This window comes from Anolis carolinensis, chromosome 1 (genome assembly GCF_035594765.1).
Source record: "Anolis carolinensis isolate JA03-04 chromosome 1, rAnoCar3.1.pri, whole genome shotgun sequence".
In the NCBI taxonomy this organism is placed as follows: Eukaryota; Metazoa; Chordata; class Lepidosauria; order Squamata; family Dactyloidae; genus Anolis; species Anolis carolinensis.
Genome location: NC_085841.1, coordinates 127,548,061 through 127,561,525, shown reverse-complemented (window position 1 = coordinate 127,561,525; position 13,465 = coordinate 127,548,061). Strand labels below are relative to the sequence as shown.

Below are 13,465 nucleotides of genomic sequence, written 5' to 3'. Positions count from 1 at the left end.
AATCAATAAATTAAAAATAGTTGTAAAGTCATCAGGAAGAAAAGTCATTTCTTTCATTTTAAAGCAGAAGTTTTTAAAGAAACATTTTGAGGAAAAGATGCACCCAGCCTAAAGCTGTTGGCCACATTCCACTAGAAAGCAATGGTCCCATCAAAAACAATAATTATTGTCATTCTTCTTCCTACAGAATAGCAATAGCACAATGGCTTTCAGAGTGAGCCCTGTCAGCTGCAATTCATTTAATGGGAACAATACCAATAAACAGCATTACATCCACATCACTTCTCTTAGTGACAGTCTCCAGAGGAAACCAACAGTCTAAGTTGATAAATATTTTAAAATCTCCTTTATTCAGGCATTCTTAAACTTTCCAAGCAACAATATCAAGGGCTGTGGATAGATGCTCTTTATATCTTTTATCAGCATGTCTCTACAAAGAACTCTTTGAGAGATAATGTTTCTTAATTTAAGAGACTGTGAAAAGGAACATACAGTCATCCCTTTGGCCAAGATTACAAATCTGCAGAAAATCTTTGTTAGAGAGAGAAAGGAGGGAGGGAGGGAGATGAGTCTACTTGATAGTACTGATGCTTTGACCAGGATCTTTTATTACACTGGCTGTCTGGGAACACGTACATTGTAGCCTTCTCCTTTGTCACTGGGACGTCATGAAAATTAAGTCATGCAACTGATATGGCCAAATCTAGACTTTAGCGACTTTCAAACTGCTCTGCATAAATCTGTAAAGGATCAAAACAAGCTGCTTTCTCATTAAGTCCAAATTTGTTTGAAGGTTTTCAGACTTATTTAACATGCTGTACACCAGAGGGTATGCTTCCAAGATGTTGCAAAAGAGTCCTTTGAGAGAATGCATTTCTGGACAGCATGGCAAAAGTGCTACAGAGAAGAAACCAATTTGATGGCCTCCAAGTTCAGAGACCAGGAAGCTTTGCGATCAAGTGCTAAGTCTGAGGAGGATGGGGTTTATAGACTATTTAAATCATCATCACTCTTCATGTGCCTCTTCAATTGATGATTGGAAAACTGCTGACTGATGTTCTCAACCCACTTCATGCCAACCATCTCCACAACAAGAAGGGATTGTGTTAAAGATCCAGATTCTGCCTATAGCAATGGAGATTATTCGGGTGGGGGTGGGGGGAGATTTTGAGAACATCAGTCAGAAGCCACCTGATCAACAAGCCTCCCATTGATCACAGTGATTGGTAAATATATGGTGTGTGGGTGGTTGATAATGGGTGACAGTGGTTGGGTTGGGATTTACTACATAGCTACATCAGTGCCATAGTTTCATAGCAATGTTAGCAATGCTGTTCACAGGGGATGCTGTCATTAGTTGTATCTATACTTAGATCTACTTCCGTACCCATATCTCACCTTTAATATGGTCTGAAAAAATATAACCATGTTGGAACTTAATTTTAAAATACTTTCAAAGTATGTTGTAGTGTCAAACAGTACACAATGATATCTTAAGTCCAGTGTTGCTCAAAGGTACATAATTTTGTGCTGGATTTTGGCCAATGAATATAAATTATGTTGGTAAACAGAATTAAAAATAAACAACCCTTGAAATACGGCAAGAATAATATTGGGCCATAAAGTATCATGCCAAACATTTGGACAGCTGCTATTAAATGAATAATTACATTCTGATAGATACATTAAGATTACAGGCTTAATGACAAAGGTCTTCCACCTGCTTTATCTTACAACCTCCACTAATTAGGTCCTTTAATTTTTAAGTGTTAAGAAAGCAGGGAAACACTTAATCTCTCTGTGTATAAACTGTGAACAGTCATAACCATCTTTCTTCAGAGAACATGAATTATCTTGATTTTTTTATTGATATGACAATGCAGCATATAATTGCTAAAGATCTCCATTTTGTTAAACAAATGTTCCTATCAATGCAGTAATACACCTTCACTTCATAAACAACCATGGCAGTAACAGTATTTTATGTTCCATTGTGCCATGCATTTGTATGTGTTATAGCTCTTTTCTGAAAGAAAGACCCTGACTCAGAAACAGAGAGCCAGAAAAAATGAACCAGTCCAGGGCACCTAAAGAAAACAATCTGCAATCCAATTCAGACCTCATAATCATGACCAATTCTGAGTTTAAGCCCACTGAATCAGGTGTCCTTAAATTAGAGATCCCTGAATCAAAGTTTCTAATCCATACTCAGAATCTGTAACCCTCAACACTTTCCTTGGTTGTTCTGCAATTTCTCTAAAGCAGTTTTTGGCCTACAACTCCCAGAAATCCCAGCCAGTTTACCAGCTGTTAGGATTTCTGGGAGTTGAAAGCCAAAAATATCCAGGGACCCCATGTTGAGAACCGCTGCTCCAAAGCTTCCCCCACCCCCCCATATTTCACAAACCAAAACATCTTACAAGTTAAAGGAATACAATTGTATCTGAGCCATAGGCTGAATATCAAGTACTTGTCCTTTGCATTTAGGGAAGACAATGGGGGAGCAAAGTTGGGTAAACTCAGTTGATGCTTTGCAGGCCTCAATACTGCAGGATTCAGTCGCTTTCAAAATTCCCGGTTTGGTATGCTCAAACTCATCTTGTTTTAACTACTTGGAGGGAATGAGCAGGGAAAATATTGAGTCCCTAATGAAATATCAGTTAGAGGAGCTCCAGCCAACGTTTGGTTTTGAAAAGTGAATGAAATGAATATTTGGAGTCATATCCCTGATCTTAAAGGTATGGCCTAGACCAGTGATTGGCAACCTTTTGTGCTTGGTGTGTCAGAATTCACCAAAAAACCTAGCATGACTTGGGTGGTGTGTCACTTTGAGAAAAAAACATAATTTTGCAATATTTATAGTTTAAATAACAAAAAAATGTATAATTATAATATATAACTGTATTTAATAAACCAAAACAATTTACTACCATTATTTCCATGAACAACAATCTATGGTACCTCTTGCAGTTTAGGCTTCACAAAGTTTCCACATTGATTTCTCTCTATTCCAGTTTCAATGTAGTCATGAATAATGAATAATAATAATAATAATAAGATAATATACTACAATAATAGAATAATAATATAATGATATAATAATATAATATAAATATATAATATAATATAATGATATAAATATATTAATAGGATAATAAAAATGGGATATAATAATCTATATATTTAAAAATGTACTGTTTGTTTTTAGAATGGAGTAAACAAAAAAACAACTGGATGAAATGACACCAAATTTGGCCACAAAACACTTAACAACCCAAGGGGTAATCACCACTAACAAAAAAAAAAACATAAACACACAGTGGCAAGGACTTAAATACCCCCAAAAGCAAGCAAGTTAATTGAAGCCTGGGGGGGGGGGGGGGTGTATGCACGCGTCTCATCTAAATGCCTTTGGCAGTTTTTTTTTTCCTGCGCGTAGGAAGGGGTGGAACTAGGGGAGTTTTTGTATGCTTCAATTGCATTGAATTGTGGCTATTAAAGTGGTGCCAAACAGGCTAAATTTTACAGGTTCAGGGAAAGCGAGGAGAAAAACACACAAAAGCCATGGGCAGGTATGACAAAATGCTCTTTAAATGTCCAATAAAACACCCTGAATAGCTAGGAACTGATGCTTCCCCTCATGAGCATTTCCACCCACTTCGCCATGAAGACCCAAGTTTTGTCCCTCTCAGATGCACACAAGCATAAACATCACAACAGCAAATGCCAGCCACTTCCGTCACTGCTGTGCAAACTTCCCTCACTGACCGAACCGACTCCCCTTCAGCACATCCTTTACAAACTTGCTGCCTCCTCGCCAGCTCTTAGCACCACAGGCTGAACAATGCCAGTCACAGAGCCTTCCAGGAGTTGCAGTTTCCCGCCCGGAAAGGGCCCCCCTCTCCAAAGGGGCTAGTCTTGGCCCTGTGGACTACAATTCCCAGAAAGCTCTGTGAGAAGGAAAAGGACATTAAGCAGCCGTTGTTGCAACCCTTCACTTAAAATGGGCAGGAGAAAGTTGAAGGGTGTGATCCAGTGACAGCACTGTAACTGCCCAGGATCATGCTGTATTTTTCGTAGGCTAAGACTGCATCAATACTGCAGGATTACTGCATTTTGATACCACTTTAACTGCAATGCAGCAATGTCATTTAGTCTTGGGATTCTTAAGTTCTGCCTTCTCTGCCAGGGAGCCTTGGTGCCAAGCTACTAATCCTTTGTTGCTCTCTTAAATAGCATAGACTAGCCATGCAGCTTCAAAGCCTGGATGCTTCCTACCTAGGGGAATCCTTAGTTGTCCAACTTGACTAGTACTAAATAGCCTTCCAGTTCAAAGCCTGGTTGCTTCCTTACCTAGGGAAATCCTTAACTGGCCAGCTTGAATAGCCTTGCAGCATCACAACCTGGCTGCCTCCTGCCAAGGAGAATCCTTTGTTAGCTAATTAGAATAGCACAGAACAACCTTGCCGCTTCAAAGCCTGGCTGCTTTGAGGCTGCAAGGCTATTAACTGCTATTCCACCTGGCCAACAAAGAATTCCCATAAGCCAAAGAAATGTGTGACAGGGTACAGCTAGTAACAGAATATGATAATAATACGGTAATAGGATAATAGCATAAAATAATAAGTTTCATGGCACAAGAATAAGAATAGGAGAAGGAGAATCCCAATGCATCCTGTGCCTTTAAGAAGCATAAGGGGCAGGGGCAATTGGGGAGCGCGTTCAAGCCCTCCTCCTTCTCTCCCACTCTCCCTGGCAGCAGGAGCCAATCAGAGGCCTCTGGAGTTAAGGGGGTGTGGCCAGGGCAGAGCTATGTCTCAGAGGGAAGAAACAGCAGCAAGGGAATGAGGCGCCTTGGTTCTTTGAGCTGTGGAGGCAAAGAAAGCAAGCACTCACCCTCCTTCCCATGCTTCCCAATGGAACTCCCATACTTCCCAATGGAACATGCGGCCACGTGTCAGCAAAAATGGCTAGGCGTGTCAGTGCTGACACGCGTGTCATAGATTTGCCATCACTGGCCTAGACCCTATCTGGACAATGTGGGTTACATGGCAGGGACATGTAACCAATACAACTAATTTTTCTATATTTGCTCTAGAATCTTTACTCTCAAAACCAGAATTTTTGAGGAAATTATCCTGGCATTCCATGCAGTCATATGAGCCACATAACCTTGGAGGTGTCTACGGACAACGCCGGCACTTTGACTTAAAAATGGAGATGAGTACCAACCTCTAGAGTCGGACATGACTAGATTTAATGTCAGGAGAAAACCTTTACCTTCACCCATCACTTATAAGTTAGGGACCACATTTCCATATTGGGTTAGGCTTCAAGCTTCCAAGATAGAGGAAAGCTACATTAAGGCTTCCCAAGATTGACAGGGTTGATGTGAAGCCAGAGCTATAAAACCTTTAGTCGATAAGAATCAGGATTGGGAATGTAAGAACTACACATTTACAGGGTTTTAAAATGAGAAATGTATACTGGCATACAAAGATGCTCCACTAGGGAGAAAATGTCAACCATCACAAGATTTCACATATTTTGTGTTTGCATTTTGTGTGTGTGTTTATTTTGCAAGAAATGGGGGGGGGGCACCCAAAATGCATACACACACTAGAACAGCATCCATCTTTTTTGTTCTTGTATGTGAAAATTAAATAAGTGAAGCTTTATTTCTCTAGTCAAGACGAGTGACTGGTGGAACAAACTAATTTAAGGGTTGTTGTATGTCTTTCGGGCTGTGTGGCCATGTTCCAGAAGCATTCTCTCCTGACGTTTCGCCCACATCTATGGCAGGCATCCTCAGAGGTTGTGAGGTATGGATAAACTAAGTAAGGAAAGGAAAGAATATATATCTGTGTCCAAGGTGTGGCAAGAGTCCTTTGTCACTGGGAGCCAGCATTAATGTTTCGGTTAATCACCCTAATTAGCATTGGAGATGTTTTGTCCCTTGCCTGGGGGCATCCTTTGTTCAGTCAAGCCTTCATTGTGTTGGTTCCCATCTACTGTTTTGATTTTGGAGTTTTGTAATACTGGTAGCCAGATTTTGTTCATTTTCATGGTTTCTTCCTTTCTGTTAAAGTTGTCCACATGCTTGTGGATTTCAATGGCTTCTCTGTGTAGTCTGACATGATAGTTGTTGGAATGGTCCAGCATTTTTGTGTTCTCAAATAGTATCCTGTGTCCAGGCTGGTTCATCAAATGCTCTGCTATGGCTGATTTCTCTGGTTGAATTAGTCTGCAGTGCCTTTCATGTTCTTTGACTCTTGTTTGGGCGCTGCGTTTGGTGGTCCCTATGTAGACTTGTCCACAGCTGCATGGTATCCGGTAGACTCCTGCAGAAGAGAGAGGATCCCTCTTGTCCTTCGCTGACCGTAGCATTTGTTGGATTTTCTTCGTGGGTCTGTAGATAGTTTGTAGGTTGTGCTTCTTCATCAGCTTCCCTATGCGGTCAGTAGTTCCCTTGATGTATGGTAAGGACACCTTTCCTCTGGGTGGATCTTTGTCTTGACTCTCATGGCTTGTTCTTGGCCTTGCAGCTCTTCTGATGTCTGTGGTGGAGTATCCATTGGCCTGTAGAGCCCAGTTTAGGTGGTTGAGTTCACCTTGGAGGAGGTGAGGTTCGCAGATTCTTTGTGCACGGTCTGTCAGGGCTTTGATTGTGCTCCTTTTTTGACTTGGGTGATGGTTGGAGTTTTTATGAAGGTATCTATCTGTGTGTGTAGGTTTTCTGTAAACTGTGTGGCCCAATTGTTGATTGGGTTTGCGGATGACCAGAACATCTAGAAATGGCAGTTTTCCTTCCTTTTCTTTTTCCATGGTGAATTGGATGTTTGGGTGGATGCTGTTAAGATGGTCCAGGAACTTGCTGAGTTCTTCCTCTCCATGGCTCCAAATTGTGAAGGTGTCATCTACGTATCTGAACCAAACAGTTGGCTTTTTTGGTGCTGTTTCTAGGGCCTGTTTTTCAAAGTATTCCATATAGAAATTTGCTACTACTGGGCTGAGAGGGCTCCCCATGGCCACTCCATCCTTCTGTTCATAGAATCCAGTGTCCCACTGAAAGTAGCTAGTGGTGCCCAAACAAGAGTCAAAGAACATGAAAGGCACTGCAGACTAATTCAACCAGAGAAATCAGCCATAGCAGAGCATTTGATGAACCAGCCTGGACACAGGATACTATTTGAGAACACAAAAATGCTGGACCATTCCAACAACTATCATGTCAGACTACACAGAGAAGCCATTGAAATCCACAAGCATGTGGACAACTTTAACAGAAAGGAAGAAACCATGAAAATGAACAAAATCTGGCTACCAGTATTACAAAACTCCAAAATCAAAACAGTAGATGGGAACCAACACAATGAAGGCTTGACTGAACAAAGGATGCCCCCAGGCAAGGGACAAAACATCTCCAATGCTAATTAGGGTGATTAACCGAAACATTAATGCTGGCTCCCAGTGACAAAGGACTCTTGCCACACCTTGGACACAGATATATATTCTTTCCTTTCCTTACTTAGTTTATCCATACCTCACAACCTCTGAGGATGCCTGCCATAGATGTGGGCGAAACGTCAGGAGAGAATGCTTCTGGAACATGGCCACACAGCCCGAAAGACATACAACAACCCTGTGATCCCGGCCATGAAAGCCTTCGACAACACAAACTAATTTAAATTGTGTCAGTTTCTTATATGTTCATCTGTCAATCTGTTTCATCCAAGTTTCACACAGAATTATTCCATTGGGGGGGAGGGAATTAAAATCCTTTTAAAATTCATGTTTATCACAATTTCATGTTTTTAAAATAGTGATTCTCAGCTGTTTGCTGGCAAGGGACATACATTCCAAGATGCTAATAAAGTTGGTTGCTATGGCAAATGCCAAAAGTCAAGCAGAATTGTAGTTTGTGTTTCCAGGAAGTAGAACTCACTTTCAAAGCAAAATGCCATTGTTTAAACATATACACCCATGCAAAAATATGCTTACATTGCTTAGCACAAAGAAGAGTCACAAGGAAGTAAATTATAGCATTCATGTATAAATATTCAATCTTTTACACTTCCTTCTACAAAATATGGAGAAATTTACCAGGTTGACTGCTTACATATGCCATAATATCTGTATATCACTCCCCTACGAACATGTCTAGTTGTCTGAGTAACAGAGATGCCAGAAAACTCCTTCAATATCAGATTAGGAAGCCTCTGTGAGGTCTTACATGCCTGCCATAAAGAAGAAATAGACTCTCCTGGCCTCAATTTATTCACTGGCTTGGATCAAAGTCTGAGTTGGAGCTGAAATCTTTGCTTTGCTCTGTCACCACCAGATCTGGGGCATATCTACCTGGGCACTTTAACCTGAAGTGGTTCAGAATGGGCTTTGTGGTGTTTACATGATACACAAAACCATCTTACTCCTAACATGGGGGCAGAGCTACTTAACATGATTGTGCCTTGCATTAGGCAAAGCCTAGGCAAAGGGGATGTCCTGGAGCTTCCCCACACATTGGTGCATGTGTGAACTGCCGGGCTGGTTCTGAATCTCTACACCAGCCAATGTCACCATCCCAGCTTCCCCATGCTTGGCAGTGTGGGAAAAACTAGGTGTCACTTGCCTTGACTACAATGAATGGGAGTAGGAGCACAACAAATCACCTCTCCTTCCCCACTCTCTTCTGTGAGTCATTCTTGTGATGTGCCTCATTCACACTCCAACACAGAGAGTCAATATCCAAGTCTAGAGATCATACACAGAGAGTTATTGAATCAAAGCCTAAATCCACAATCTGAGTGACAGTAGTCAGTGTCCACATTCTGTGGTAAAACAAGTCAGTAAGTAAGAGTATAACTAATTGCAAGACAAAATCCAAAGTACTTAAGTCCAATTTCAGTTCAGGGTTCACAAAGCCTATCACACAACAGGTTCACAATAATATCTTCCAGCAAGATGTTACCTCCAGCAACAAGACTGCAAACTCAAATGGCAGACCTGCGTAATTGAGCTTGCTCTCTGCAAAGTTGCACATGAGAGGGAGCAGTTAACCCTTTAGCAGCCTGCCCTTAATTGCTGGCTTCAGCTTGCTCCTTCTGCTGGGATGTGGTGGCTACTGTTAAGGGTTCTCCTTCTGCAGCTACTACACTCTGTTTGGCAGACTGCTGAAAGCTGTTGGTCTGCAGTGCTAACCACTCGTCCTTGCTGTCAGAGCTGACCAAGATTGTCATGCAGATGCCTTTGCCCCTTTCTTTTTTCCCCTTTGCAAGTTGCATGAGTGACTTTGTTTGCATCTGCAAAGGTGCCAAGTGCTGACTCAAAGCTTTCTGGAGCTCCAAGGATGTTGCTAAGATGATGTGTGATTTTAACTGTTTTATTTGCGATGTTTTAATGTGTTTTTACTTGGGATGTTTTAAATGCTGTGGCTTTGATCATTTTAACACTATGTTCATTGTTATGCTGTATGCTGTAAACCACTTTGGGTCTCCTAGGGGAGGAAGGCGGTATATAAATGGTGTAAAAATAAATAAATGATGAACAGCAAACAAAATAAGAGGGACTCTTCGAGGGGAGGGTGTCCACCTCTGTAATGATGTTGAATTTTGCCATTGTAGGATTATAGCCTACTACCTATTCTCCTTCATTTTTTCCTATATAGAAATCACACCCATCTCATTTCATCACATTTTACTTTCCAGCCCTATGTTATCTGCAAGTGATTTTAGGTGTGACTCATTTATCATACTTGCTGCAGCAGGACTGAACCTGTTAAAACGATAGGTGAATAGCCTCCTAAATATATTTATAAAGTGCTGCCAGTGGAAATCCACTTCAGCAGTAAACCAGATTATAAAATGAAAGCATGAAGATGGTTCATGCCATTGTCTGAGCCAAGAAGTTCCACTGCGGATGTCAATTGCCTTGACAAGCAGAGAGATAAATAAATTCTCTGCTTCATACCCTCAAGCTGGCAAAGATGGCTCACAAGAGTGTAAAGAACCTGTAAAAACAGAATGTATATTCTTAATGTACTATGGTTTTATTGGGCTTTGGTAGTGGTTGTCAATTTAAAAACAAAAACAAGGATAATATAACATAATTGAAAGATTTGGATCATGGGCACCATATAACTTCCCTCTGGTATTCAAAAGCAAAATTATCAGCAAATAACATGCTTAAATGGGACACAATGCACAATAATTAATGTATCATATGGTAAACCATGTTCTAAAAGCAACCTAGCCTCTAACTAAATATTTTGATTGTATTTTATTAAAGAACAGTCGATATTCTGAATAATGTAGTATTATTACAGTGTAGATCCTCCCCACATAAAAATAGTGAGAACAATATTTGGAAAGGAAAGAAAATGAAAAGGAAGGGGGGGATGGTGTGGAAAAAGGGAAAAGAAAACAGAAAAAAAGAAGAAAAAGTGATAAAAAGTCCACACCAAAAATTTTAAAAAAGGAAAAAAGTGAACAACAACAACGACAAAAAAGAAAAAAAGAAATAAGAGTGTACTTCCCATTTTTTCTTCTGGGTGATAAAATATTTGGTTTTATTGTCATCTTTATATCCACTCCGTCTCTATGTCTTTGTTTTTGTTTTTTTAAAAAAACTTTTATTTATTCATTTTCCATACACATTATATAGTTAAAATAGAAGAGACGTAAAAGAAAAAGAGAAAAAAAAAAAAAAGGAAAAACCCGTTACCTTCCAGTCCTTTTGCATGGCATACCCTCATCCCCTACCACAATAAACATTGCTGCAGCCTCCTTCTTCGCTTTTTAGTCTTAAGTTAATTTCTTACTGTATGCTATATTTAGCTCATATTTTCTTTCTTCATATATTCACTCAACTGCGACCAGTTTGTCTCTCTGCCTGTGGTGCCATCTTGTTTAAGTGCTTGAGTCAATAGATCCATATTTTGGATATCCAAAAGTTTCAAAGTCCAATCTTCTTTCGATGGTGTTTCCTTTGTTTTCCATACTTTTGCCAGACATATCCTGGCTGCTGTCACCATATATATGAAGAGTTTTTCTGTATTACAATCCCATCTAAAATCTAGTATCCCTAATAGAAAATATTCTGGTTTTACCTCAAATTTCTTTTGAATTATTTTTTCCATTTCTTTATGTATTATCTGCCAGTAATTTTTAACTTTTTTACACTTCCACCACATATGCATCCAGTCTCCTATATGCTTCTCGCATTTCCAACATTTACCGTCCCCTTTTCCTTTGTTCATTTTAGCAAGTTTACCTGGAGTGAGGTACCACCTATAAAAGATTTTATACCAATTTTCCTTAATTTCTACGGCATATGTGTATTTTAGGTTTTTATTCCATATTCTTTCCCATTCTGACATGCTAATTGTGTGGCCTACCTCTCTAGCCCACTTCGTCATCACCTCCTTGACCTGCACTTCTTCCGTGTCCCACATTAGTAGTTGTTGATATAGTATTTTTATTGTTTTCCTATCTACTTTTAGCATTCTATCCCAACCAGTCTCTCTCCTTTCGAATCCTATTTTGTTGTCCTCTTTAAAACTTTCTTTTATTTGCCAATAATTTAGCCACGTCATTGATGGCTCTAGTTGCTTTAATTCTTCATAGCTTTTCAGACTTAACCCTTGGTTCCCTGTATTCAATAACTGACTATACATTAGCCATCTTCTCCTGGGTAATTCCCTCTTATGTTCTGCTTCTATCGGGGAGTACCACAGCGGAACCTTAGTATAGAATCTTCTCTTGTACTTCTCCCATACTTCTATCAGTGCTGCTCTTATATAATGATGTTTGAAATTCTTTTCTTTTCTCGCTTTCTCCTGCCACAGATAGCTGTGCCACCCTTTATTTAAGCCGTATCCTTCCAAATCTATAGTTTTGTTCTCTTTTAAAGTTGCCCAGTCCTTAACCCAACTTAGACTTGCTGCTTCATAGTACAACAAAAGATCTGGCAGACCCATGCCACCTCTCCTGATATCATCTTTTAGGTATTTAAAGGCGATTCTGGCTTTTTTACCTTCCCAAATGAATTTGTTTATTTCTCTTTGCCAGCCTCTTATAATTCCTTTATTTCTCAAAATTGGTATATTCTGAAATAGAAATAATACCTCCGGCAGAATCTTCATTTTGACTGCTGCTATTTTTCCTAGCAAGGAGAGTTTCAGAGAGCCCCATCTTTCCATTTTATCCTTCATTTCTCTCCATTTCTTCTCATAATTATTTTTTTGCAACTGCGCATTACTAGCTGTTAACTCTATCCCTAAGTATCTTATTTTCTTTACTACTTCTATGCCCGATATCTTTTGCAGATTCTCTTTATTCTTTCGTGACATATTTTTTATTAATATTTTTGTTTTTTCCCGATTAATCTTTAGTCCTGCCACTTCACCAAAACTCATGATTGTCTCCCACCATTTTTTAAATTGTTTTAAAGGGTCCTCTATCAGGAAGACTATATCGTCCGCGAAAGCACGTATTTTATGACAGTGGTTTCTAATTCTTAGTCCTTGGAGATCCTTGTTTTTCCTAATTGATTCTAGTAGTACCTCTAATGTCATGATGAATAGTAACGGGGATAACGGGCAGCCTTGTCTTGTGCCTTTTTCTATATTTATACTGCTAGATAGATGTCAATTTGTTATTATTCTCGCCGTTTGTTGACAATATACTGCTTTAACTGCATTAGTAAAATAGAATCCCGCATCCATTTCTCTAAGTATCTCCATAATGCAAAACCAATTAACGTTGTCGAATGCTTTTTCTGCATCCAGGAATAGAAAAGCTATTTCCTTTTGAGGATTTTTATCATAGTATTCTATAGCACCCAAGATATTCCTGATGTTCTCTTTCATTTGTCTGCCCGGCAGAAAACCCGCCTGCTCTTCTTTAATCCTGTCTTTTAGTACCTCTTTAAGCCTGGCTGCCAGTATGCTAGTAAAGATTTTATAATCAGCATTCAACAGTGATATTGGTCTATAACTTTTTACGTTAGTACTATCTGCTTTGTCTTTAGGAAGCAATGTAATATTTGCATTCTTCCATGTGGCTGGGATTTTCCCTTCTTCTAGAGCTTTGTTCATGACCTGCTGTAATGGTTTAACTAATGTCTCCTGAAATATTCTGTAGTACCGCATTGTGAAACCGTCCGATCCCGGTGCCTTATTAGGTGGAATTCTTTTGATGGCCCTATATATTTCCTCACATGTTATTTTCCTATTTAAAATCTCCCTCTGATCTTCCGTAATCCTTGGGATTTCCTGCTTCCCCAGATATTGTGTTACTTTGTCTTTTGAAATCTTATCCTCAGAATACAATTTTTCGTAAAATTTGATGAATTGTTTTTCAATCCCTTCATTATTATAGTATACCTTACCTCCATCTTTGATTTTACTTATTATATTTGCCTGTCTCTTTTTTGCTAGTCTCCTCGCTAGCCATCTGCCTACTTTATT

The 13,465-nt window shown here is 39.5% G+C and overlaps 1 protein-coding gene across 1 annotated transcript; it reads right to left on the bottom strand.

The window, feature by feature from the left end:
* Positions 1–5,740: 5,740 nt before the first annotated feature.
* LOC134292477 (uncharacterized) lies at positions 5,741–12,188 on the bottom strand. Its single transcript, XM_062957560.1, has 2 exons — positions 12,122–12,188; positions 5,741–7,079 (listed from the first exon to the last, which is right to left on the bottom strand). The coding sequence occupies exons 1-2, from the start codon at positions 12,186–12,188 to the stop codon at positions 5,929–5,931; spliced, it is 1,218 nt and encodes a 405-aa protein (XP_062813630.1). The 3' UTR covers positions 5,741–5,928.
* Between the last annotated feature and the right edge of the window lie 1,277 nt (positions 12,189–13,465).

Excerpts from the sequence above, each read along its gene's own strand:
- LOC134292477 (XM_062957560.1), bottom strand. The coding sequence starts at position 12,188 with ATGGGGCTCTCTGAAACTCTCCTTGCTAGGAAAAATAGCAGCAGTCAA. Across the intron at positions 7,080-12,121 it reads AAATGAAGATTCTGCCGGAG|CTAGCTACTTTCAGTGGGAC; the intron begins GTATTATTTCTA and ends GTTTGGGCACCA.